This window comes from Arvicanthis niloticus, chromosome 30 (assembly GCF_011762505.2).
Source record: "Arvicanthis niloticus isolate mArvNil1 chromosome 30, mArvNil1.pat.X, whole genome shotgun sequence".
Lineage (NCBI taxonomy): Eukaryota > Metazoa > Chordata > Mammalia > Rodentia > Muridae > Arvicanthis > Arvicanthis niloticus.
In genome coordinates this window covers 3,699,005-3,726,381 of record NC_133438.1, presented here as the reverse complement: position 1 = coordinate 3,726,381, position 27,377 = coordinate 3,699,005, and the positions used below count along the sequence as shown (strand labels likewise).

Here is a 27,377-nt window from a genome sequence, read left to right as displayed (position 1 = left end):
TGTTCCATGCCTTTAGTCTCAAAAGGCAGAGATACACAGATCTCAATCAATCAATCATCAATCAATCAATCATCAATCGATCAATCAATCAGAAAAGATTGATGGGCTTTCCATTAAGAGCACTGGCTGCTCTTCCAGAGGGCCTGAGTTTGGGTTCTAAATGCCCGTATGTGTTACTGACTGCAACCCCAGCTCCAGGGGAAACTGAAGCTCTCTTCTGGCCTCTGCAGGCACCCACATGCACATACCCACACACTACACACATGCAGACACACAGACGCATACATTTTTTTTAAAAAGACATTTCTTCTTTTTTTTTTTTTTTGTTTTTTGAGACAGAGTTTCAGTCAGGCAGTAGTGGTGCATGCCTTTAATCCCAGTACTTGGGAGGCAGAGGCAGGCGGATTTCCAATATATATTTAGTAAAAGTAGACTTTACTAAAGTCTTAGGTCTGACCTCAGGCCACCAGGCTTTCCAGACAAGTGACTTTATGTGCTGAGGCCTCTCAAAGAGACAGCCAGACATTGACATCATTTGGGGGGGGGGGGTGTTATTTGTTTGTTTGTTTAAGAAAGAGTCCCACTATGCAGACTTGGCTGGCTTGAAATTTGTTACGTAGATCAGGCTGGCCCTGAGTTCACAGAATTCACTTTCATCAGCCTGTCAGGCTTGATGCTGACATTTTTTGAGGAATACAGAGCAATCTGTAGAATGTCCGTCAACCTAGGTCTGTCTGATGATTCCTGATTCTCAAAGATTTTCATCTTCGTGCATGTGTGTCTTTGTCTCTTTCTCAGTTCGTCCTCCTGTAAATTCGTGCCATTCCAAGAGGTGGTGGCTCACTTCTTTAACCCCAGAACTTGAGAGGCAAACATATCTCTGAGTTCCAGCCCAGTCTGGTCTACAAAGCAAGTTCCAGAACAGCCAGGAAAAACCTCATCTCAAAGGTAAGCAAGTAAGCAAGTAAATAAATAAGTAACAAATAAATAAATAATAAGCTTGTGGCATCTTCTTTGACCCAGCATTGGAGCTACTGGCCTTGACACTTGTCTAAAGTGTTCCCTGCTTTGTTCAAGTTACTATTTTCCCTCATTGTCAGTTACCTTCGTAAATATTATTTCTCTTTTTACTTTTGCACAACAAGATTTATTTCCCTATTTTTCTCCATTGGATGGCCTCACACCCATGAGATTACGGGTGGGACATATTGTAATCAAGAGGCTATTAAAAGGATGGAGGCATCAGAAGGCAAAACTCAGAGCCATGGTAGCCTGAGTTCAGTCTGAGCTTGAATAAAGGTGGAAGGATAACTCACTCGGTAAAGTTATCTTAATCGCTCCTGCAGAGACCAGGCCCCAAGGGTGATTCCCAAGACCTATATAGGGGACTCACAGTTGCCTGTAACTCCAACACCAGGGAATTTAATGCCTTCTTCTGCCTTCCTTGGTCATCTGCCCTCTTGTGCACAAATACCTATCCCCCCCCCCCAACACACAATTAAATGTTTAAATAAAGTTGTTTAAAAAGAAGGCCCAAAGTAGGGAAGGGTAGCATACGCATGCATTCTTATTTTACTTTTTAAAAATCTTACATTTGTGTATGTGAACGGACAGGTACATGCTATAGGCCACAGGACAACTCGCAGGAGTCAGTTTTTTCCTTCCATTATTCAGGTCCTGGTGGTGGGACTTACATCCTCAAACTTGGCTGAAGGCTCCTTTATCCCCTGAGCCACCTCACTGGCCCCACAGATACAGGTTTAGTAACCATTGATTACTCTTTCCTTAGTTATTGCATAAGAGATGACACGTGATGGCTTTCTGGTCCCACGTCCCCGGCTTTATCTCTGTTCAGAATCCTTCCCTAAGTCTCTGCTGTCTTTTATCCCACCTTAATTGATTCTATGCTGATTTTGTGGATTTTAACTTAATTAAGGGCTTGTTTATACTTTACTACTTTCAGAATTTATCTTCTCCAGAACTGTTCACATTCTGATTCTGGATCTTTTCAAGGTTCTTGACACTTGAAAAAAAAGAAAATCCCCTTCTACTTTCCAGACACAATGAGACATTCTAGTCTCCGGTTTCCCTGCCCTGCCCTGCGATCAACTAATTATCCACAGAGTCCCAGGTCCCCTGTGAATAGAACAATATGTCAGAATTATGCTCTGAGTCTTCAGTGTACCTTTTTATTTCCCATGTTTTGAGGAATACCGAAGACTGTAGGGTTTTTACCAGAAGAATGAGATGATTTGTTACTTTTTACATTTTTAAAAATTATTACATTCCGTTTCTTTATTTTGTGTGCATTTATGTGTGTGGAGGGCTGAGGACAACCTGTGGGAGTTCATTCTATCTTTCCACGCTGTGGCTCCCGGGGATTGAACTGAAGTTATCAGCCTCGGCTGCTCACGTCTGTACCTGTTGACCTACTTCCCTGCAAGCGCCTCATGGCTGACTCACTTCACCGTGACTCACTTCACCGTGACTCACTTCACCGTGAGCTTCCTCACCTGTTGACTCACTTCCTTGCCAAGCGCCTTTACTGTTGACCCATTTCACTGGCCCCACAGTTTTAACTTGTTTTTGAGACTGTCTCAGGTAGTCCAGACTGCCCTTGAGTCCAGACTTTAGCTAAGGAAGATTTTAATCTCCCAAACTTCCTGCTTCCTTCACCGGAGTGCTGGGACATGTTTACGTTTTTAAAGAGACCGTCACTCAGGTCACCCATATGGAAAAACTTAAGTGTTGAGAAAAGTTTCCAAAGATACAACTTTCTCAAATCCTTTTTTTTTTTTTTTTTTTTTTTTTTTTTTTGACAACTTGGGTGAATTTAAAGAACATCCTACAGCTAGGTAAACTAAGCCAGATACACTGACATAATGTCACTTACTGGTGGGACCTAAAAACATGGACTCATTGGAGAAAACAAATGGTAGTTACCACAGCCTGGGTTTGGGGGTTATGGGGGTTGAGGAGATTGCTCAAAAACTCAAATCTTCAATTAGCAGCATGAGCAGATGGCTCCGTGCTCACATGGTTGAGATGTACAGGCCTAGAGAGGGCTGGGAACATAGGAAGAATCTCCCCTGGGGTTTTGTCCTGAGCAACTTTGTGAATCACGGTGACATAATGGGACAGCTTGGGGTACAGGAAGAATAAATTTAAAAAGTCCAGAGAGACTCCAGGGCTAAAGGCACCTATCACCAAGCCTGACAAACTGAGTTCAGTACCAGGGACAGACATGGTGGCAAGAGAGAGTTCACTCCTAAAACCTGTCCTCTGACCCCCCAAATGAGGGCCGCAGCGCGTTAATTTAAAACCCGTGACAATGGGGGCTGGAGAGATGGCTCAGTGGTTAAAAACACTGACTGCTCTTCTGAGAGGATCTAGGGTTCAGTTCCTTGCACATGGCAAGTTACAGCTGTCCGTAACTCCAATATCTGACACCCTCACACAAAAACACATGTAGTCAAAACACCGGTGTACATAAAATTAAAACACGTCAATTATTTTATTTAAAACTACGTGGTAATAATAAATGTAATTCTAAAATGATTTTAAAGATACTAAGCCCACCTGAGAGACAAATGGCAGCCTTACACTGGAGCAGTGGGAAAGAGAGAAAAACATGTTCGTCGTTAGCGACTCACACTGTGCAAACACAGAGCCTGGGCTTTCAGAGAGAAGGCAGCCAGAGTGTTTACCATTTCCCTGGCAGCCAGAGAGCTCAGCTCTCAAATCAGCAACGGAATTTTCCACTGAGCTAAAGCCCAGGCTTCATTCCGAGAATTATATACCTCCCTGTGTAATTAAGGACGGGGAAAGGTCTCGCTTAGACACAAAACAATGTGGACAGTCTTCTGAGACGTCTGTTTAAAGTCACATCTGTCTAAAGAGCCATCTGGTTTGCAAATTTCCCCTTGATTGTATCCTTCATTTTCATCCAAATTTTGAGAGCTGACAACATTGAATTTTATAATTGGCAGGCTTTATTGCTTCAGGGTGGGAGGGTTGGGAGGGTGAGACAGGGTGAGGGTCTCACTTGGAGCCAAGATTGGCCTGGTATGATGTGGCCCAGGCTGCCTTTGAACTCTTAAGATCCTCTTACCTCAGCCTTGCAAGGTTGGAGTTTCCAGGTGTGAGCCACCATGCCTGGCAATTTAATTCTTAAGTGTTTATCAGTGTCTGGTACAAAACTCAGTGTTTGATGGGATAGTTTATGGAGTTCACTTCTTTGATACAGTTTTAAAAAAAGAAAAGAAAAGAAAAAGCGTTTTGTATTATAATTCTATGTTCTTTGTATTTGTTGACCATCATCACACCGCTACTAGGCTTAGGAGTTTGAGATGTTGTTTTTGTTGTTGTCCTTGTCTTGAAAGCAAAGTATCACTGTGGAGATGGAGCTAGCCTCAGACTCTGAGATCTGCCCCCGATGCCTCCTGAGTGCAGCTTGTACCACCATGCCCACTATTGGGGATTTTTTAAATGCATGGTGTTTACATAGCCCATGCTTGCTTACAACATCAAATCCAGAACAAAATCTGGCAAAAAAAAAAAAAAAAAAAAAAAAAAAAAAAGGCAGAGGCAGAGGCAGAGGCAGGCAGATCTCTGAGTTCCTGGCCAGCCTGGTCTACAAAGGGAATTCCAAGACAGCCAGAGCGACACTGAGAAACCCAGTCTCAAAGACAAAACAAAACAAACAAAACAAAAACCCTTCCCCAGATCTGTTCACACTGCCTGCAAATCTTTTTTTTTTTTTTTTCCCTGATGTGCTCCTATAGTTATCTATTTTGTGGCTTCTTTCTTCTTCCAACAACCCTGTATCTTCACAGGAATCTCCTGGTGTCTAGTATTCCACACCAACATGCACCCCTGATCTCTGTCTCGCTGTCTTCTCACCATTAGAACATAAAGTCTTGGAAGATGGGGTTTGAAATCCGTAGTATTTGGCAGGATTGCCCACATTGGAGAAACTCAATGAACTCTTTATTATTATTATTGTTATTATTATTATTATTATTATTATTATTATTATTATTACTATTATTATTAGGTTTGGTTTCCTAAGTACTGGGAGTTGAGCACAGGACCTGTGCTGGATAGAAAGCGCTGCAGCCACAAGCTGCATTCTAGATTTGTTTCCACTTTTGAGGTAAGGTCTCATGTAGCTTGATTTTTTGTTTGTTTGGCTGTTTGGTTAGGTTTCTGTTTTGTTTTGAGTCAAGGTCTTACCACTTAATCCTAGCTAACCTTGAACCCACTGTGTAAAGCAGACGAACTTTGAACTCAAAGAGACCTGCTTACCTCTGCTTTCTTATTACTAGGAATAAATGGGTGTGCCACCACACCTAGCTATGGGGATAAGCTGGTCTGGAATTCCACAGTTAGCTAAGGATGGCCTTAAAATTTTTTCCTTCCAACTCTTAAGTGAAGTTGAACTATAAGAACCATATATATTTACAGTACACAACATGGATGCTCTGATATACATGTCAATCAAACTGTTGACAAAACCACTTCGCCATGATGAGAACATTTAAAATCTCTCCTAGCAATTTCCAAGTAACATTATTATTAAATTGAATTGTTACACAGTCCGAATGAACATGCAAAAGAAGAAACAGAAGCCAAGAAACCTCCACCCAATGACACGCAGGCCAGTGTGAGATGGAGCCAGGGTGTAAACTCAAATCCCCACTCCTTTGCTCTCCAGCCCTGTTGCTGTGATGGCCTCGTGACACTTGACCGGTCAACTCAGTCTGCTCCCCGGTGGCCACCTTCTCGAAGCCCATCTATCCTTGTCCTTGTAGGGTAAATGGTTTGAAAAATCTCAGCAGAGCAAAGGCTGCGGCGGCGGCAGCTTAAGCCGGATTCCCTAGTCATGCTCGAACTGTTTTAGTCAATAGCCTACGAGCGCCACCTGTTGGCCGCTGGCCGCAATTACTGATGAACGTCCTTGAAGCCATAGAATGTTCCAGTAATTCGACGAATGCAGAATTTTACCCTTATAGCCCCAGCACTGAGGAGGGGTCTATGTAGCAAGTTCTATGGAAGCCTATGCGACACTAGAACCTCTCTAAGAAGTTAAAAGAGCTGGGGATGTCATTTAAAAGATTCCATGCCTTGAAAGCGCAAAGCCCTGGGTTTAATTCCTAACAAGACATAATTCAACCTTCGTGAAGACATGATAGATAGATAGGTAGGTAGGTAGGTAGGTAGGTAGGTAGGTAGGTAGGTAGGTAGATAGATAGATAGATAGATAGATAGATAGATAGATAGATACAGAGAGAGACAGGGAGAGACAGAGACACACAGAGAGACACAGAAAGAAACAGAGATGAGAGAGAGAGGAGAAAAGGGAGGAAGGGGAGAGAGAAGAGAGGGAGAAGAAAGAGGGAAAAGGTAGGGGAGAAGAGAGAGAGAAGGGGAAGAAGATGGGGGAGGAGACAGACAGAGACAGAGATCCAAGGTCATCTTCAGCTGCAGTGAGTTTGAGGGCAGCCCAGCCCAGACTACGTGAGACCCAGTCTCAAAACAAAACATCAAAACAAAGGAAGTTCCCTGGATACAGTATACAGCCACACCCATACCTTTCCTTCCCAGGCCTAAACGTAAGCAGTGCTTGTTTTGTTTTGTTTTGGTTTGGTTTGGTTTTTTGAGACAGGGTTTCTCTGTGTAGCCCTGGCTGTCCTGGAACTCACTCTGTAGACCAGGCTGGCCTCGAACTCAGAAACCCACCTATCTCTACCTCCCAAATACTGGAATTTAAGGCCACCACCGCAGAGGTATTAGGCATAAACAATATCAGCCAGTCCACCAAAGGTCCCAATGACAAACCACTGTGATACAGCACATCACTGAAGTTGACTGGGCTTGCCTGCAGAGCATAGGTTAGGCGCTGCCTACAGGAATGTGGATGCTGAGATGAAGGGCCCTAGGTGCTTCAGCCCCTCCCTTAGGTCACATATACTCTGCAGAGAGTCTTGTGACCCTTCCCACCCGGCCTTGAGAAAAAAAAAAAAACTGTCAATGGGAAGCCTTCAGTCACCTTCTGAGGAACTAAGAGCAAGGACCTCCACACAGGATTTGGGCAGCTGGGCGAGTGCAGACACAATATAAGAGGACTCTGGCCAGTGTGGTGAGCGTAGCTCTGGCAGGCCTTGACTGTCTCTTCCATTCCCTCTGCCTTGCTAAAAACCCTCAGACTGCATTCCTAAAGCTAGCCTCCAAGGTCTATTTCCTTATTTGGCCACTTGTTCCTCCCTAGTCTGACTACCAAGGTCCAGCTATCAAAGTATTAAAGTCCAGCAATCAAAAGTCCCGGTTCACCTAATAAACATGCCCAATTAAAATTAAACACCTCATCCTAGCACAGGGTTTCCCCCTTTACCTTTATAAACCGCCATTCTCCTATGTGCCTGTCTCCTCCAGAGGCAATCCTTCGTCCTTGTCCCCTCTGGGACAAATATCCCTGTAACCTCTCCATTGTTCCCACCCCCTTCTTCCTCATCCTCTATCTCCTATTCCCTGCTCCTTTGTGTTTACAACTTGGTCTTTGGGGTCCTGAGATGGTGCTTTTTCTTTCACTATCCGTTCCTTAACGGTCTGGTTACTCAATGCCTCTTGGGAGACGTCTTAACCTGCCCCCCAAATTCAGCTTGAGACATCTCTGCTAACACCTGCTGGCCTGGCCCAGCTCCTTGGCCCCAGAAGTAGCCACAGATTCTCATTTTAAATACATTCCAGGTTCTTCAGACAGATGTGCTGAGATGAGGACTTGAGGAGAAATATCCTTTGTTAATGTCAGCCACTCACAGTGGCAGAGACTTGGGTAGGGATCCAGGAATAACCCGTAGATGTGAGTTTCTTCATTTAGAAGGCTGTGGCTGTCTGGTAATGGTGGTACATGCTTTTAATCCCAACACTCAGGGGCAGGTGGATTTCTCGACATTTGAGGCCACCTGATCTATGTAACAGTGACTTCCAGGGCTACACACTGAGACCCCACCTGGCCTCAAGTACCAGGCACACATACATACATGCAGGCAAATACTCACACACATAAAATAAAAAGAAATAAGTTTCGTTTTGCTTTTAAGAATCAACTAAGCAGGGCTCGTAGGGGCTCCCAGAGACTGAAGTGACAGTCAAGCAGCCTACATGGGTCTGCACTAGGCTCTCTGCAGAGATGTATGGTTGTGTAGCTGGGTGTTCTTGTGGAACTCCTAAAGATGAGAGTCAGGGGTGACTCTGACTCTTCTGTCTGCTCTTGGGACCCTTTTCCTCCCACTGGGTTGCTTAGTCCAGCTTCTTCCAGCCCTGATGTGAGGCTTTGTGCCTAATCTTACTGCAACTTGGTATGCCGTGTTCCCTCTTTTTTTTTTTTTTTTTTTTTTTTTTTTTTTTTTAATTTGAAGCTAAACGGGAGGAGTGGATCTGGGAGGAGAAGCTGCAGGCAGGTTACAATGTCTGAGAGAAGAATAAAAGAAAAAAAAGGAATTTTTTTTTTTTTTTTTTTTTTTTTTTTTTAAAAGAAGGGGTATCCAAGCTTAGAGGGAGAAGGGTTTAAGAGGTTAATGCAGGTATGTAAATCAGGAAGCTAATCTTGTTGTCCCACCCTCCCTTGAGGCTGCTACAGTTGTGGTGGGGAGGATATAAGGCAGTGGCTGCCTCTGGGATGCTAATATTTCTGTTGCAGGTGAACCAGTGAACTCTGTCAGGTGGATGTTTGAAGGTCCCTCCCAACCTGTCCCCTCCCCCCCCCCTTAGGACAGATAGCTCGTAATTTACTGGCTGGGCGGGGGTGATACGCCTTTGATCCCAGCACTCCTGAGATAGAAGCAAGAGGATCTCTGAGTTCCAGGCCAGCCTGGTCTACATAGTGAGTTCCAGGACAGCCAGGACTATATTGAGGAACCTTGTTTCAAAAAAAGAGTGTAAAAAAGCACTTACTGCCCTTGTGGAGAATCCAGGGTCTATTCCAAGTACCCACAGGATTCCAGGGGATCCTATGCCCTCCTCTACACTCCGAGGACACTGCACCTAAGTGGTTGGCAGAACAAGCAGGCACAACACCTATACAAATAAAATAAATAAATCTTTAAAAACATATAAGGGGATTTCTGAGACAATAGATTTAATCAGATAAACCTGTCAAAATATGTTTCGTTTTAAGTTAGAAAGACGGGAGAGAGAAAAAATACAAGAATCAAAATACAGCTTGTGGATACAGCATACTTGAACAACCCAAGTCTACTTAGCTTTCACTTGCACTTTTACGATTCTGCAACGTGTCTACATACACACACATGTGGAAATTCACCGAAGAGAAGAAAGCCCACTACGTAGGGAGTGGAGCTAAGCCTATGCAGACATGTGTCTTTTCTAAGTCACTGGTGTCTCCAAATGCCTCCAAATAACAGCATTCCTTACAGCTTGGTCTTAACTGAGCCTGTGAATCTTGCAGTTGCAGCCTGCTGCCACCAGATGGTGGTAGACAGCAAACAAAAAAAAAGCCTTTTTTTTTTTTTTTTTCTTTTTGCAAGTGCCTATGTATCTGCGACCTGCGTGCATGCATACATGTGGTGTGTGTGGGGTGTGTGTGTGTGTGTGTGTGTGTGTGTGTGTGTGTGTGTACATGTAGGGTATGTTTCTCTTTTATGGCTTGTTTCATTTTGAGGCAGGGTCTTATGTGGCACAGACTAACCTTGAATTTAAGTAATAGGCATGCTTCTGGGTGCCTGCCCAGTCTTATGTGTTGCTAGGTAGCGAGCACAGGGCTTCCTGCAGGTTAGGCACCTGGGTTATGTCCCCAGATCTATCTGTTTGCTTACTAGTTGACAAGTCAAAAAATGAATCTAGAGCTGGGCAATGGTGGAATGTGCGAGCCTTTGGCAGGTCAGGTGGATCTCTGAGTTCCAGGACAGCCTGCTCTACCCAGCGAGTTCCAGGAAAAGGAGGGCTACAGGGAGGACTGTTGTTTTGAAAAACAAAACAACCGGCTGGGTGGTGGCACACGCCTTTAATCCCAGCACTTGGGAGGCAGAGGCAGGCGGATTTTTCAAGGGCAGCCTGGTCTACAGAGTGAGTTCAGGACAGCCAGGACTACACAGAGAAACCCTGTCTCAAAAAAAAAAAAAAAAAACAATCTAGGATGCAAGAGAGCTGGGTCAGTGGTTAAGAACAACACGCTGCTCTTACAGATGTTCCAGGTTCAGTTTCTAGTTATCCATGTGGCAGCCCACAGTCATCCATAACTCCAGTCCCGGGAGTTCCAGTGCCCTCTTCCTATGGTGCACATACATTCGTGCAGGCAAAATACTCATACACATAAAATAAATGGACCTAAGAAAATTCAATGAATAGATATTTTAGTGCACATGTTTTGATCCATGGATACATGTTAGAATTGCTACATTCAGCTGTTTGCATAAGCATCGTCCGTCCCATGTACCTATTTGTGTGTGAAAACACTTAAAATATGCTTTCTTAGAGGTTTGCTCGTGCACTTTTTTATCTTTTATTTTTACATGAATATCAACTTCTGCTGCTGTTTTGTTTTGGTGATGGTTGCAGATATTGTTTGAGACAGGGTCTTACTATCATGTAGGCTCAGCTTGGACTACTATGTGTGCTAGACTGGCCTTAGCCTCACAGAGATCATCTTGTGTCTGCCCCTCTAGTGCTGGGATTAAAGGCTATGTCCTGTGGTTGTTTCTGTGGTGCTGGGAATGCCTCCCAGGACCATACGCATGCTAAGCAGGTGCTCTACCAGTGAGCTGCGTTTTTACCTGCATTTCTTGACTTTGCATAAAAGAACTTTTTAGATAGGCAAATGCTGAGTGAGGTTGTTCCAGTCAGAGATGGAGAGCTTTCACCTCCATTATTATCTTGGGCTACGGTGACCAGCACTGTAGCATTCAGCCATTATTGGTGAATCTGGTGTGAACAAACCAACTCTGCTGTCAATTATTATACATCAGAGGATCATGTATAACACACAGTACGTGTTTTATTTTCACTCCTGTCAGTGCATGCCACATGTGTGGGTTTCATGAGAAGGCCATCAACCCCCCCCAGGACCTGGAGTTACAGGTGGTTGTGAGCTACCTGATGTGGGTCCTGGCAAGTAAACTCAGATCCTCTGGAAGGGCAGCTCTTAGCCACTGAGCCTGGCACAGTATAGACACCAGGTACACATATGCTTCTTGGGGATTGCACTCAGGGTGTCGGATTTGTCAGCGAGAACACTGACACACGGAGCCGTGTCACTGGCCTCAGCAAGTCTAAGGGCTTATCCTACAGAATATTTGCAAGGATGTAAAAGGACCATTGTCTTAGTTATTTTCTTTCTTCTTCTTCTTCTTCTTCTTCTTCTTCTTCTTCTTCTTCTTCTTCTTCTTCTTCTTCTTCTTCTTCTTCTTCTTTTTTTTAAAGATTTACTTATTTTTATTTAGATGAGTACACTGTAGCTCTCTTCACACACATCGGATCCCATTACAGATGGTTGTGAGCCACCATGTGGGTGCTGGGAATTGAACTCAGGACCTCTGGAAGAACAGCCAGTCTTCTCAAACACTGAGCCATCTCTCTAGCCCTGTCTTAGTTATTTTCTATTGCTGAGGTGAAATACCATGACAGACAGAGTCAACTTATAGAAGGAAGGGTATATCGATTTGCCTGATACCTTTACAGTTCCCAAGGGATGGGAACTGGTGATGGTAGAGCAGATGGAGTAGGCAGCAGATGGCTGGAACAGCAGCCGAGAGCTCACAGCCAAAAGAGCCCACTGAAAATAGCACATGACTTTTGAACCCCAAAGCCCATCCTCATTGGTATATTCACTCCCGCAAGACCATGCCTTCCAAGCCTCCCCAAACAGAGCTACCTACTGGAACCCAAGTACTCAAATTCAGGGGACTAATGGAGAACACCCCACTCAAAGTACTACAAGTATTAGAGTAATCTGTAACATCTATGAAAAACAAAGGCTCAGGGGACATTTTGGGAGAAGGGGCAGAAAGACCGAGAGAGCGTAGGATCAGGGAGTTTGCTGTGACGTTGTGTTTGCTAGCGTCAGAAGCTAGAAATATGAGATGAAGAACACCAATGGACATGCCCCAGTGGGCAGGGGTTCCCGTCTGCTGCTGAGGGAAGATTCTCTGATGGTGGCTGAGCAAGACGCTGATCTATGGGTATAGCAGAATGTCATTAGGAAGCATTTTATCACGACATTTGTTTTCCTTGTTTTTAAGAACAGTAATATTTGGTTTTACCCTAGGTCCCTGGGTTATCTCAGTCTCTGGTTCTTGGTCAACCAAGTAGTATTGGGGGTATATAGCTTCCATTTTATGCAGTGGGCCTTAAGTCAAATCAGTCATTGGTTGGTCACTCCCCCAAACCTTGTGCCATCATTGTCCTAGCCTATTTTTCAGACACGATGGATGGATTTTAGGTCAAAGGATTTGTGGTTGGGTTGCACTCTCTTTCGGTAGTGTGCAGTGTACCTTCCTGGGGCAAAGACACCAGGGGTGAAGGCTCTGGGTAGGCACCAGCTTGACCTCTCCATGTTCAGTGAGCTGTGTAGGTGGTGTTGTCAGTCCGTTTGTCCTATAATGTTTTGGCAACAGCCCAGTTGTTTGGGGATTCCCATGGGACTCCTTTGGGTCACAACTCAATTAGATGTAACCCAATCCCAGAACTCACGCTGCGTTGAGTGATCAGACATGGCCAGTCAGGGCTCTTCTCCCTTCTTCTTCCTCCCATCTCCCACCTCATCCATTTCTATTTTATTTCCCCTTCCTAATGAGATTTACCTGTTCTAGCTAGTCCCTTACTCTATACCTGCCCTCTGTGGTTCTATGGGGTGTGGCTTGGTTATCATTGGCTTAATGGCTAATATTCACATATAAGCAAATACATACCATGTTTGTTTTTCTGGGTCTGTGCTACCTCACACAGAATGATATTTCTAGTTCCATACATTTGCAAGCAAATTTCATGATGTCCTTTTAGAGACATTGTTTTAGCTATCTGAGTAATATTCAGCTGTGTAATACCACATTTTCTTTATGCATTCCTCAGTTGTGTGACATCTAGAGTGTTTATATTTTCTGGCTATCACAAATAAAGCTGTTGTGAACATGGTTGAGCACATGTCCTTACGTTATGGTGGGTATGGTGGGTATGGTGGAGCATCTCTTGGGTATATGCCCAGGAGCGGTATAACTGGATCTTAAGGTGGACGGATTCCCATTTTCCTGAGGAACCGCCACACTGACTTCCACAGTGGCTGTTCACATTTGCACTCCACCGATAGTGAAGGAGTGCTCCCCTGGCTCCACGCCCTTGCCAACATGACTTGTGTTACTAATCTTAGACATTCTGATGGGCGCAAGATAGCATCTCAAAGTTGTTTTGATTTGCATTTCCCTTATGGCTAAGGATGTTGAACATTTCTTTAAATCTTTTTCAACCATTTGAGATTCCTCTTTTGAAAATTCTGTTTAGAATGGTACCCCACTTTTTAAATTGGGCTGTTGGGTGCTTTGGGTTTTGGGGTTTTTTTATACTGTTTGTTTTTCTTATCTATTTTGAATATTAGCACTCTATTGGATTTGTATTTAGTGAAAGTCTTTTCCCACTCTGTAGGCTGCCTCTTTTCTTATCACTCAATCTTGTCTCTTCCTCCGGAATGATGTTGGGATTAAAGGTGTAGGTCACCACACCCAACTTAGATTTATTTTAATTTTATGTAATTATGTGAGCATCAAAAGGAATCAGATTCCCGAGACAATTGTGAAGTACCTCTAATCCTGTGAAATAGGTGCTGGGACCCCAACATTGGGGTCTTCTGGGGCGTCCTCTGGAAGAGCAACAAATGCTCTTAAACAGGGAGCCTTCTCTCTAGACTCTTTTTTTTGGTTTTGTTTTGCTTTGGTTTTTGGAGAAAGGATATCTCTGTGTGGTCCTGGCTGTCCTGAAACTCTCTCTATAACAAATAGGCCTTGAACTCATAGAACTCCGCCTGCCTTTGCCTCCCAAGTGCTGGGATTAAAGGCGTGTGCCACCACTTGCTCCCCTCCTCTTTCCTAGGAGAGGATGACGTCAAGAAGTGGGTGTGGCTTTTCTTAGGACCATTTACGTTAAAACTACATTTTGGGCTTGACCCTTTTGTTACCAGCCTGCAGCAGGACCGGCAGCAGCCCTCTACAGCTGTGATATTCCGGTGTAGGAGGAAACCGTTGTTTGACTCATGTTGCGTCACTAAAGGTACATACAGGGTATCAGAAGGCCTAGTGAGAGCAAATTCTCGGTGAAAGCTGTTCAGCGGTGGCAATCAATCCCCGCACCCGGGGGTGGGGGTACAACGTCAGGGGGATCTCTGAGTTTGAGGTCAGTCTGGACTGCACAGTGAGTTCCAGAACAGCCAGGGCAGTTACAAAGAAAAATTTGTGTCTCGAAAAACAAACCAACAAAAAGAAATGGTCAAGCAAAATTAAAAGTTGAGGGAGGCTGCCCTGTAGTTCGCTCCTTTGGAGACTTCTGACCCAGCATGCTCTAAGCTTTAAGCCCTTGACTTGGTTCCCAGCACCGCACAAACTGAGCATGATGGAACATTCTGCAACCCTGGTACCCCAAAGGTGGTGGGTCAAGAAGAGCGGGAGTTTGGGGTTATCCTTAGCTACATAGTGAATCTAAGGTTATGCTGGGCTATATGAAATCCTGTCTCAAACAACGTGGGTTTTTTGTTGTTGTTTTGTTTTGTTTTTAGTATATATTTGTAAAAAGCAATAGGGTTCATTATAACATTTTATAGAGGCTTGTAATGAACTTTGATCATTTTTACCATTTATCATTTTTATTGTTTTGAGAATCTCATACGTCTGTATATAACATAGTTCAGTCAACTCCAACCCTGTTTCCCTCTCCTCCTCTCCTTCCCTCTCCTCCCGTCCCTCCCCATCCTTCCCACTACTCCCCCCCCCCCCCCCATTTTCATGTGCTCTTTAAAAAAACAAACCTGGGGCTGGAGTTAAGACCACTGACTTGTTACAGAGGTCCTGACTTCAGTTCCCAGCAACCACATAAATGGTGGCTCACAACCATCTGTAATGCGATCCGATGCCCTCTTCTGGTGTGTCTGAAGATAGCAACAGTGTACTCATAATAAATAAAATAAAATCTTTAAACAAACAAACAAACTTTTATCTGTATCTGCTCTCCCAATAAGGTCTTCCCTCTCCCTTGGGGGTCTTTCTTCTACTTCAAAGCACCTTTTAAAAATGTGAAGTCTATCTATGAAAGAGAATATGAAATACTTGTCATTTGGAATCTGGCTGGATTTGCTTAAAATGATTTCGGTTCCAAATTTTCCTGCTAATATAATTTTGTTCTTCTTTTTGGCTGGATCAAACTCTGTTGCGTCCACAGACATTCATATTCATTTATATCTACAGCTGTTTTAGTTATCTGTTCACCTGTAGGTGGGCATCTAGACTGACTCTACAAGTCAGTAGTTTTCTGTAGTTCTGTGAAAATCATAGGTGTGCCGGGCAGTGGTGGTGCACGCCTTTAATCCCAGCACTTGGGAGGAAGAGGCAGGTGGATTTCTGAAATCAAGGCCAGCCTGGTCTACAGAGTGAGTTCCAGGACAGTGAGTTCTCTGTGTTTCTACACAGAGAAACCCTGTCTCGAAAAACAAACAAACAAAAAAGTCATAGGTGATCAGGCCTTATGTTCCCTGACATTGATTCCTTCAGATAAGCATCCAGGAGGTATAGCAGGGTCACACTGTAGCTCTGTTTTGAAGTTTTCTTTGTAATATTTATTACATGTTATTTAGTTAAGATTATTTTCATTTTTATCTTATTTTATCTATTTACCTATTGGGTTTTGTAGCTGTTGTTTCCATTTTATATGTGTGTGTGTATTTGGTTTGGTTTTTGGTTTCTGAGACAGGATTTCTCTGTGTAGCTCTGGCTGTACTGAACTTGCTCTGTAGACCAGGCTGGCCTCACTCAGAGATCCTGCTTTTGCTTCTGGAGCGCTGAGATTAAAGGGTTCCAGACTGTATCACCAGCTACCTCTGTGCTTCTGATTGGTATTTTCCTATTGACTATAGAGGTTAAACCCCTTTTATGTATTTAATAGTAACTTGTGTTTCTGTTTGTAACTGTTAAATGCATTTGTCTACTCAGTGATTGGATACTCTGTTCTGTTTTGGGTTTTGTTGTTGGTTGGTTGTTCTTAAGGTCTTTATATATGCTGGATGTTGTTGCTCTTGACAGGAATGGCTGGCTGTCACCTCCCATTCCATCTGTGTGTTCCATCTGATCATTGTTCTTTCTGCTGTTTTGGAAGCTTCTGAATTTGAAGCAATTTGACTTGGTCAGTTCTGAGTCATTAGAATTGTATTCTGAATGTTTTGGAGGCATGATCAGGGTTCTGTGTTTGTACTCCAACTTGAAACTCCTGGCTATGGAGGAGAGGATAACCTTAATTTAAAACTCTGTTCTTCCTGCCTCCACTTGTTAGGAACTGAAATGACAGGTGTGTACTATTAAGGCCCATTTATGAGGTGCTGAAGATCAAACCAAGGGCTTTGTGCATGGTAAAGAAGCACTCTGCTGACTGAACCCAAAGCACCTGAGGTGTTTGTTTTTGAAACTGGCTTTCACTAGCTGGCCTGGACTTGTTTATAAATATCTGTGTGCATCTGCCTCTGCAGTACCAACATTAAGGACATGAGCCACCATGCTAAGCCTAGGAGTCCTTCCTTCCTACCTACTTCTTTCTTTCCTTCCTTCCTTCCTTCCTTCCTTCCTTCCTTCCTTTCTTTCTTTCTTTCTTTCTTTCTTTCTTTCTTTCTTTCTTTCTTTCTTTCGCTTTTTGAGACAAGGCTGGGCTTCTCTATGTAACAACCCTGGCTGTCCTGGAATTCCATCTGTAGATCAGGCTAGCACAGGCTAGCACTCAGCCTTGAACTCATAGAGATCCTCCTGCCTCTGCCACCTGAGTGCTGGAATTAAAAGCATGCGCCACCACACCTGGCTTGAGGGTTTGATTTTTTCTTTTATTCTTTTTTAAACAGGAGTTCTCTATGTAGGTGTGGCTGTCCTGTAACGCATTCTCAGGTCCACCCTACCCCAACATGTGACCACCTCCAAAGAAAGAAAAGAAGAAAACAAGCAAACAAACAAACAAAACCAACAAGACAAGTCCAATTTGTGTTGTTCTTACACTCACTGAGCATGGTCAAACTTCCAGTGGCCAGTCCTTAAAGAAAACTGAATCCTTCCCCACCCACAATGGAGACCATGCTGGCCTTGAACCTAACAGATTCCACATGCATCTCTCTCACACCCACCTGGCTTTGAATTTTGGCTCCTTCCTGCCTCACCTTCCTTGATTACAGGCCTGCGTCATGTACTGCTAGGTCCAGATAGAGTTTTTCACTTGATTTTGAAATTTATTTTAATTTGATTAAGTTTTTGCGTATGTGTATAGGCGTTTTTGTCCTCAGGATTCTGTGTTTGCCCTTCACTTTATAATTTGGAATGTTTATTGTACATTATAAACACGTAACTTTGGTTTTTGAATACCAGGTTTCTCTGTGTAGCCTAGGCTGGCTTCAACTCAGATCCCCCTGCCTCTATCTGAGTACTGGCATTAAAGGCATACACTACCACAGCAGACAGGAAAATGTAACTTTTCATTTATATTTTAAAGGTTTATGTACAGTCATGATTTGCCTGCATATATATATATATATGAGGGTGTTGGGTCCTCTGGAACAGGTGTTACAGACAGTTGTGAGCTTCTGTATGGGGGATGGAACTGAACCCAGGTCTTCTGAAAAAAGCAGCCAGTGCTGTCAACCACAGAGCCATCTCTCCAGCACAGAAAAAAGTAACTTTTAACAAGAGCTGTCAATTAAGTTTCAGACCACCTTGAGTCTCTGTGTCTGACATGGACTTTGGACTTCTTACATTTATTTAGTGTGTGTGTGTGTGTGTGTGTGTGTGTGTGTCCAAAGCACATGGCTGTTGCAATCAGAGGACAACTTTCAGGAGTTGGTTGTCTCCCTGTATCACAGGAGTCCCAGGGGTGGCCCTCAGGTCCTCAGATTTGATGGCAAGTACCTTTACCTGTTGAGCCATCTTGCTAGCTTGAACTTTTAGACAGTGTTGGAACTGTTAAAGGCTACAAACACTTTTGAAACTAGACTGAATGCATTTTGTGTTGTTAGGTGTCTATGAACATATGGGCACAAAGGGAAGGAAAACGTAAGGATCAACTGGGAGACAAGTCTGGCATTCATGAGGAACTGCTTAGATAAATTAGCCTCAGAGTAAGCCCATGGTGATCTAGCACAGGTACCACATCTATCTTAAGTGTGGGTGGCACCATCCCATGAACAGTGTCCTGAACTGAAGAAAAAGGAGATGTATTTACTATTCACTTTTTTTTCTGTCTTAGAGTCCTACTTATAATGTGTTGTGGGCCGGGCGGTGGTGGCGCACGCCTTTAATCCCAGCACTTGGGAGGCAGAGGCAGGCGGATTTCTGAGTTCGAGGCCAGCCTGGTCTATAGAGTGAGTTCCAGGACAGCCAGGGCTACACAGAGAAACCCTGTCTTGAAAAACCTAAATAAATAAATAAATAAATAAATAAATAAATAAATAAATAAATAATGTGTTGTGGGCAAGTTCTTGGCTGTTCATGTCTGTTTGGGGTTCTAAATGCCTCCTGAGCTTGGATGGGAGTATCTGTCCTTAGGTTTGAGAGTCAGCCTGCAGTTCATAACAAAAGGAGGAAAAAGAAAGCTGAAGTTAATAAGACACTGAAGGCTTTGGTATTCTAATAGTTGCCTGAAATCCCAGCACTAAGATGGCAGAAATAGGAGGATTGCCTCCAGTTCATGGTCAGGGTCAGTCAGTCTGGTGAGTTCTTGCCTAGCCAGGGATACATACCAAGACTCTGCCTCAATAAGACAAAGAAAAGAGCTAGTAAGATAGGACTGAGAGAAAAAGGCTCATGCCTTTAATTCCAACACTCAGACAGGCAGATCTGAGTTTGACACCAGCCTCAAGGTAAAGTGAGTTCTAGGACAGCGAGAGCTGCACAGATAAACCTTGTCTTGAAAAACGTGTGTGTGTGTGTGTGTGTGTATAATATGTATATATTATGCATATGTATATATTGTGTATATATTATGTGTATGATATATAATAATATGTATTTGTATTATATATGTATATACATACACACACATGTGTATTATATTAGAATAGAAGAAGCTTATCACAGAGGCCAGCCTGGTCTATAGAGTGAGTTTCAGGACAGCCAGAACTACAACAGAAAAACCCTGTCTCGAAAAACAAACAAAAGCAAAAAAGAACATCTAAGCATCTTTGAGAGTTCCAAGGGCATGGAATGGCATCTCCTTCGAGAAGCCCATTTTGCCTTTTATGTGTCAGAAGGGAAGATGTCAGGCCGAGTCTTCTAAGAAGTATACTTCCTTTTAGTCCCAATTATTCTGTATTTGATCATGTCCACTGTAGAGTTTGTTTGTTTGTTTTTGTTTTGTGGATTCATTGTATATAGCTCTCTTTAAGTTCTTATAGGAGACTGAGCTTTGTCTCAGGCCCCTTTAATCCCAGCACACTTGGTGCAGAGGCAGGCAGATCTCTGAGTTTGAAGTCAGCCTACCTGGTCTACATAGTTCTATGCCTGGCAGGAGGAAAAAAAGATTTTTTGGGAAAGTCCTATTTCTTGGTGTCTCTTGTCTCAATACTCTGAAAAACAAAATGAAGGAACTCAAGTGTCTCTTTGGAATATCTCAGCCATGCAGTGGTGATAATATTTTAGCAGGGACTGGATGTAGTGGTAGCACGTGTTTCTTTTTTTTAATCCCAGCTGTGGAGGGTGGTGCTTTGGGCATCCATTGGAGGGAACTGGTACGCCTTCTCTCCATTTAAAGGTTTGATTAATTGCAACCCTCGAGCCAAAGCAGAGATGTTCTGGTCCTTTCATTTGTACACTATGCTAATGTTAAGAGTCTGTTTTTGCAACTGGTCATAGCCGTGCACTTGGGAGGCAGAGGCAGGAGGATTTCTATGTACCCCGGCTGTCCTGGAACTTGCTGTGACCAGGCTGGCCTCAAACTCACAGAGATGGGCTCGACTACCTCTCAAGGGCTAGGATTCCAGGTGACTTACTTTGGAGTTTTTTTTTTTTTTAAATTAATTAATTAATTTGTATATGCTTAGATCTTACACATTATAGCATGAGTGTGTAGGGGAGAGAACGGTCTACAGGAGTTGGTCTCTCATTCCATCTGTGGGTACAAGGGATCAAACTCAGGTTGTCAGGCTTGGCAGCAAGCCCTTTTGACAGACTGATTCCCTTCCCTCTTTCCTTTCTCTTTCTCTGATATCTTCTCTCACCCAACCCTGCATCCCCATCTTATCGAATACCCAACTCTTGCCTCACATTCGCCTGTCTCTTGGTTTAGCATCTCAAGTGGAATTATAGTGATATAGACACAAAGCTCATGAGTGTGTGAGTGTGTGTGAGTGTGTGTGTGTGTGATCCTAGAGATTGAATGAATGTGGGCCCTTTTGCATGTGTGTGCCTTAACTGGGAGCTTTATCTTCACTCCTTGATTATTACCATTGTAACCACTGCAGGACTTGGCTCTGCATCTGGAATCTGCACTCAGAAAGGCCAGCACTAACGACGACGACGACTCACCTCGTACCTGACCTGACGACGACTCAGCCTCCTGTCGTAACTGTCTCATTTGCGTGAGAGACTAGAGGTTGACCAGAACTCCCATTGTCTCTGCCTCACCAGTGACGAGCAGAGGCACCGGAGCCCAACCGCACAGCATTTACTTCATTTTACTTCTGGTACTTGGTGTTATCATTTCTATTGTTATGATAAAGCATGCTGACTGACAAGCAAACAAACTTAGGGAGAGAAAGGTCTGCTTTAGTCCACAGTCCCACAATCCATCACTTTGGAGAAGCCATGGTGTAGAGAACTTGAAACAGTTGGTCATGTGACAGCCACAGCTAACACATAGAGGATGAATGCAGGCATACCAGCTTGATGCTCAGCCATCTGTCTCTACTCTTAAAGTAGTTTGGTACTCCAGACCAGGGAGTAGTGACACATCCTTTCAAGCTGGGTCTTTTCACAGTAATTAAATAAGACAATCTCCCCCCTCCACCCACCCCCCACCAGCCTGATCTAGACAAAAATGCATCAAGACTCTATTTCCAGGTGATCATAGGTTGTGGCAAGTTGACAAACAGAACTGTCACAATTAAATATTGCAACAGGGGAGAAAAAACTAACTCTGTTTTCCAGTGAATGGGCACAAACATCTTCAAAACAGGCTTTAAGGCTAGGAGGATGGTTCAATGGTGAAGAGCACATTTCTAGCCCCTCACACTGGGTACTTAATAACTGCCTGTAATTCTAGTTCTAGGGGAGCTGATGCTCTCTCCTGGATTCTGAGGGTACTGCACACAGGTGCACAAATGCACACACATACACATAATTGATTTTTAGTAAAAGGATATAAATAGCTCCAATTATTATGAATTGTAATCAACAAACAAAAATTTAAATGTTAATTTTTTTTCCATAGTATGTTTTTCCCCCCATGGTGTTTTACTTGAGGCATAAAGAGAAGACTAAAGGCTGACTGTGGTCAGTTAAGAGTTTAACCAACCCCCCAGGACATTACAATAGATACATTTTGAGTTACATTGCCTGAGTGTGTTGTGCTTTTGTGTTTTGTTTTTAGATTGCACGTGTTTTATTTGTGAAGAGAGAATGGCTCACCTAAAGATCCACGGTTTGGTCCAGATCCGCAGCACAAACAGGAGCAAGCATACCAGGGCATCTCAGTGGAAAGAAGCCGTCATCGAGATAGTAGAAAGAAAGCAGAAAGTTAATCTGGTGGTTTCTTTCAAGTTGGAAGAAAGGAGAAGGGTTTTTCCACTGGGTGATAACGTCACAGGTGTGGCGGTCAGTGGTGAGCTGGGACTGTATCATGTGGACTTAACTCTGAGAGATGACACATCCTTACTCATTGACAAGCTATCCTCTGAAGATGTTGAACGTCTGAAGTCAGTCCTGGATTCTGCTCCATATGAATCTGAGCAACCCATGGAGCCTGAGACTAGTCAGGATGCTCTCGAAAGCAGTGATTCATTTTGCAGTGAGCACCAGGAGGCAGCCTGTGGATCCCTGAATATCACTTCAGAAAGTGGGACACTACTCTCCCGGAAGATACCGCTCTGTATGTCAAACATCACAGGCAGTCATGCTGACAAAAAGAGAGGAGAAAAACAAGGCAGAAAGAGGAAGACAGAACCATCAACATCCAGTGCAGAACCGAGCAAGGACGTTCCCAAAGAAAATACTCCTGAACAAAAGAAGAAATCCAGGCGATATTATTCCAGGAACAAAGGAGGCAAGGCAGAGAAACCTGTGACTTTGAGAGAACAAGAGAAGCGCAACAACTGGAAACTTGAACCTGCTTTCAGTTCCAAATCCTATGGCAAGTCTCACCTAGATGGCACTATTCTTCCAATCGCGACATGCTCTGATGACAGAGATGTATCAATATTTGGCCTGGAGATCATAACACATAACGGAGTCCAATCTCTTTCTGATCCTTACCTAAATCAACTAAAACGTGAAGGCTTCCCCAATTTGGGAAATACTTGCTACATGAATTCCATTTTACAATCTGTCTTCGGGATTCCAACCTTCGCAAAGGACTTACTCACTCAAGGTATCCCTTGGGAGAAAGTTTCCTATGATGACCTTATCATGCCCTTAAGCCAGCTTCTTGTCTTGAAAGACATTCGGGACATAGAGATCAAGGGAGAGTTACTCACCAGTGTGAAGAAGTCCATCTCCACCGTCGCAGACACATTCTCGGGCAATGAACAGAACGATGCCCATGAGTTTTTAAGTCTGTGTTTGGACCAGCTGAAACTGAACATGGAAAAAGTGAATGCCATGTGGGCTAGTGAGAGGAGAAACATGTGTGCTGGGACTGCCACCAAAAGGTTTGTTTGTCCCGTTGGTGCCAATTTTGAATTTGAGCTGCACAGCTCCATCATCTGTGAAGGCTGTGGTGAGGCTACTCTGAAAACCGAAGTGAGTAACTACCTCTCCATTGACCTGCACCACGGGACAAAAGCACACCCTCTATCAATTCAGAAGTCTTTTGATCTTTTCTTTACACCGGAAAAAATTGAGCATAATTGTGATAAGTGCAAGAACAAGAATTCTGTTCTCAAGTACACACTGAGGAGACTCCCCAGGGTCCTCATTGTTCATCTGAAACGCTACCAAGTTACCACTGACTTGTTGCCGGTGAAGAGTGAGCAGCCAGTTGAGATTTCTAAGTATTTAAATATATCTTCCCATTGCCATGAAAACAGGAAGCTACCATTTCCCTTGATCAATACACCTCCAAGTGTCTCTCAGGGTATGATACCCGACATCTTCAGCCAGTCAATGCTATCTAAGAAGATGACTTCAGAATCCTGTGACCCCATGATTCTCCAGGTTGGATCCAGTGTGGATGCTGAAATACAAAGCTTCCAGATAATGTATGAGGATGATGATGCAAGTGAGGACGATGAAGAGCAGCAGAGCAGCCTGGCAAGTAGTTCTATGCTAGAGCCAGAACTAGTGAAGACAGAAAACAGGTTACTCAGACAAAAGACATCACCAGCATCTGACTCAATGATGGCTGAAGGATACAGCTTCCTTCCTATGCTCTGTGAGCCTATGAGCATCCAAGATCCAGGTCTTTCAGAGATGGGTCTTCAAGAAGTTCCAGAGAATCCAGAATTTAAGAACTATGAGAAAATTAACATATATGGAAAGTCAGATGGTCGCACTGAGTTGTCAAAACTCTACCAGAGTCACGGGAGCCGAATCAAGGGTCCGTTTCTACCGACATCACTTGCAAGTGTTAGTTCTCCAGAAGACCCAGAGAAGGACCTGAGTAGGTCTTCAGAATTGGAGGAAGATGACCCACATTCCTTTGCACTGGGTTCTGATGATTCAAAAGATGTGGAGATGGGAGATGATCTTCAGAATTACAGGCTCGTCAGTGTTGTCAGCCATTTTGGGAGCTCCCCAAATTCAGGCCATTACGTAAGTGATGTGTATGACTTTCAAAGGCAAGCCTGGCTCCTTTACAGTGATGTCCAAGTGTTCGAGAGTTCAGATCCCTCCATCCAGGAGAACAGGCTAAACAGCGGATACATTTTCTTTTACATGCATAATGAGATTTTTGAGGAACTGTTGAAGAAGGCATCAGAGTGCAGAGTCCTTAGCACATCTAAAGATGAAAAGAGGGACATTGATTACTTCTCAACACTGCTTAACGGCCTTACATACATCCTGGAAGAATTCTAAATCCTGCCCATAACGAAGAAGAGTCACATAGCTCAAGATGAAAACTCGGCAAAGAAAAAACAAAACAACGAATGGATATATTTCAACAGAAACACAGGCCTTGCTGATGCAGGCCATGCACCATTCTTTCCTTCAAGGCTAAATGGTGCTTTTCCTGTTTTGTGGTGGTTTTAATTTATTCACAGATATTAATAAAACTCGTCATTTTGAGACTACCATTTGTTCACATAATAGGAGATCTGGAGAGATGATGCAGTAGTTGAGAGTGCCAACTGCTCTTATAGAGGACCCAAGCTTGATTTCCCAATACCTATGTTAGGTGTGAGTGCATGGGTCCTTGGAGACTGGAGACATAAGATAGCCTGGAACAGGAATCACAAGTGATAGTAAGCTGCCTGACTTGGGTTCTGAGAACTGAACTTAGGTCTTCTGCAAGGACAGTTTCCACTTTTAAACACTAAGCCATCTCTTGGCTTTCATTCTAATTTTAGTGTGTGTGCTATCCATATGAGCAAAGCATGATGCTTTTTAAATGTTGTTCTGAACCAGTACAACACAGCAAGGAACCAAATATAAGTTCAAATGCTGAGGTTCAATGTCAGAAACAACATTAGTAGTTACTTAAAAGTTTGAGAAACATTTATTTAGTGTGTGGAGTGTCCTATTAAATTTTAGTGTATATAAAAATCGCTCATGTCATCCAGAGGCTCCTCGTTGGGTTTTTCCTCCTAAATTCATATACACTGTTCTTTGGTCAATTTATTAAAACCATTGTTTTCCATATGTGTTTGTGATTCATCGATGAGATTATATAGCTGCCCACCACTTGGTTTTGTGCTTCTCAGAATTACAGGGTACATTAAAGTTACGCAGGAAATTAAATAGATAGTATTTGCAAGTTGAAAAGCACTCTAAGGACTCTGGGTGAAAACACCTGCCATCAATCCCCATGACCCAAGTCCAGTGAGTTGGCCTCTGACATCTATCTGACATCTATCACATGAGCACCCATAATAAATGAATGGATAAAATCTAATTTTCTAAAGGTTTACTCATTTACTGTGTATATAGTATTCTGCCTTCTTATAGGCCTACACACCAGAAGATAGCACCAGATCTTATTAAAGATGGTTATGAGCCACCATGAGGCTGTTGGGAATTGAGCTCAGTACTTCTGGAAGAACAGCCAGTGCTCTTAACTGCTGAGCCATCTCTCCAGTCCTTAAAATTTAATTTTTTGAGATCTCACTATGTAGTTCTGACTGGCTTGGAACTATATAGATCAGGCTACCCCTAAACTTAAGAGATTTTTACTGCCTGTGGGGTGCTGGTATTGAAGGTCTGCACCACCAAGCTTAACACAATGAAAATTTTAAAGCACTTTAAAGTGCCAAATATACTTGTTAAGATTTAAGTCAGGATTGACATGAGAAAATGGGGTGGTTCAAGGTAGAGGACAAGGGCTACATTGTCCTGCAGGTGAAAGCTTCATTAGAAAATAGTATTACTAACAGCATGGTGGGGTTCTAAAGAGAGAACTTTCAACCCATAAGACAAAGCAAGGTTCCCCTTAATTTCTAAAGAAGCCTCATGTTATAAAGCAGTTAAAAAGTAGTGCTTTATCATGTTTCCCCCTGATTCAGGGCTGTGAGGGGAAGGCAACAATAGGCTGGTGTTACTGTCAGTGTGTAGCCGGATCTGAGACACCAACACCACATTTAATAGTGTTTCAAACATGAAAAAAATAGTACAGAGCCACTTCCAAGGGTCTAGGGAGATAGTTCAATAGATAAGAGTCATGCACAAGCATGGGGACTTGAGTTCAAATCTCTAGCCCCCACTTAAGCTGGTCATGGCCATCTATGCCTGTGACTGTAGCACTGGACAGCAAAGGCAGATTCCAGAGCTCCCTAGCCAACCAGCAGCCACAATGGTAAGAGTATGGCTCAGTGACACTGTATTTAAAGATGGAAAGAGAGAGAAGAAAGCACTAGGTGTCTTCTGGTCTTCACATGTGCATGCGCCTGTGTGCAAACAATCGTACAAGTGTTATTTTCCCAATTCCTCTATGAGCCTGGAAAAACGGTTAAGATTGCCTTCTACTCTTTCAGAGGCCCCAGGTTCAATTCCCAGTATCCACGTGGGTTCACACCATCTGTAACTTCAGTTCCAGAGGATCAAATGACCTCTTCTGGCTTTGTAGTATGCAGAAAAAAACACCTACATGTATTGAAAACATTGCTTAACTTTACCTTCAAAGGGGTATCATATGTTCATAGCCTTATAGTAGCTTCTATTATAAGGAAACAGTTGTCTGAGTCCAAACAGCTCAAGAACAACTCCATCTTGCAGGCAGGGTCATACATACTAAGCTCATATTCCCAGGTCCAGGAACCTACTCCTAACCTGTTTGGTGAAAACTCCCTTGCTCAACCCCTTGTGTCAAAGTATGGTAGAGTAATGCTACAACCTACCTTGTGCCCCTCAGTTTGTGGTCTTGTCCTTTAAATGAATATGTTGTACAATTTCTCTCCTGGTCGCAGTTCAGCTTCCGAGTCTGTTGTTTGGCTGTGATTGATCAGTAGTGGCTTAATTACAATAAATGTTTTCATCTGCATTGATCTGGTGTTGGAGTCATTGGATTTATGTTGTGTTTAAGCGTACTCCACAACACATCAAATATTTGCATTACAATACATAACAGGGGCAAAATTACTTATGAAGTAGCAACAGAAATAATTTTATGGTTGGGGGTCACCACAACACGAGGAACTGTATTAAAGGGTTGTATCACTAAGAAATGTTGAGAATCACTGCTCTAGAACATGCTTACAATTAAAACATAATAATTCCTTTTTAGCATTTAAAAGATTTTTCTAAGTGTCAGGGAGCTGAGGACATAACTCCTTTGGT

The 27,377-nt window shown here is 43.2% G+C and overlaps 1 protein-coding gene across 2 annotated transcripts in view; it reads left to right on the top strand.

The window, feature by feature from the left end:
- The window catches only part of LOC143440783 (ubiquitin carboxyl-terminal hydrolase 29), a 219,763-nt gene extending 192,679 nt beyond the window's left edge, over window positions 1-27,084 (top strand). For both annotated transcript variants that reach the window (XM_076927560.1, XM_076927561.1), the window contains exons 4-6: window positions 799-948; window positions 20,696-20,917; window positions 21,823-27,084. In XM_076927560.1, coding sequence (XP_076783675.1) covers window positions 21,852-24,464 — 2,613 coding nt within the window. In that variant the 5' untranslated portion in view covers window positions 799-948; window positions 20,696-20,917; window positions 21,823-21,851 and the 3' untranslated portion in view covers window positions 24,465-27,084. The remainder of the gene's footprint in view (window positions 1-798; window positions 949-20,695; window positions 20,918-21,822) is intronic.
- Window positions 27,085-27,377: the final 293 nt, after the last annotated feature.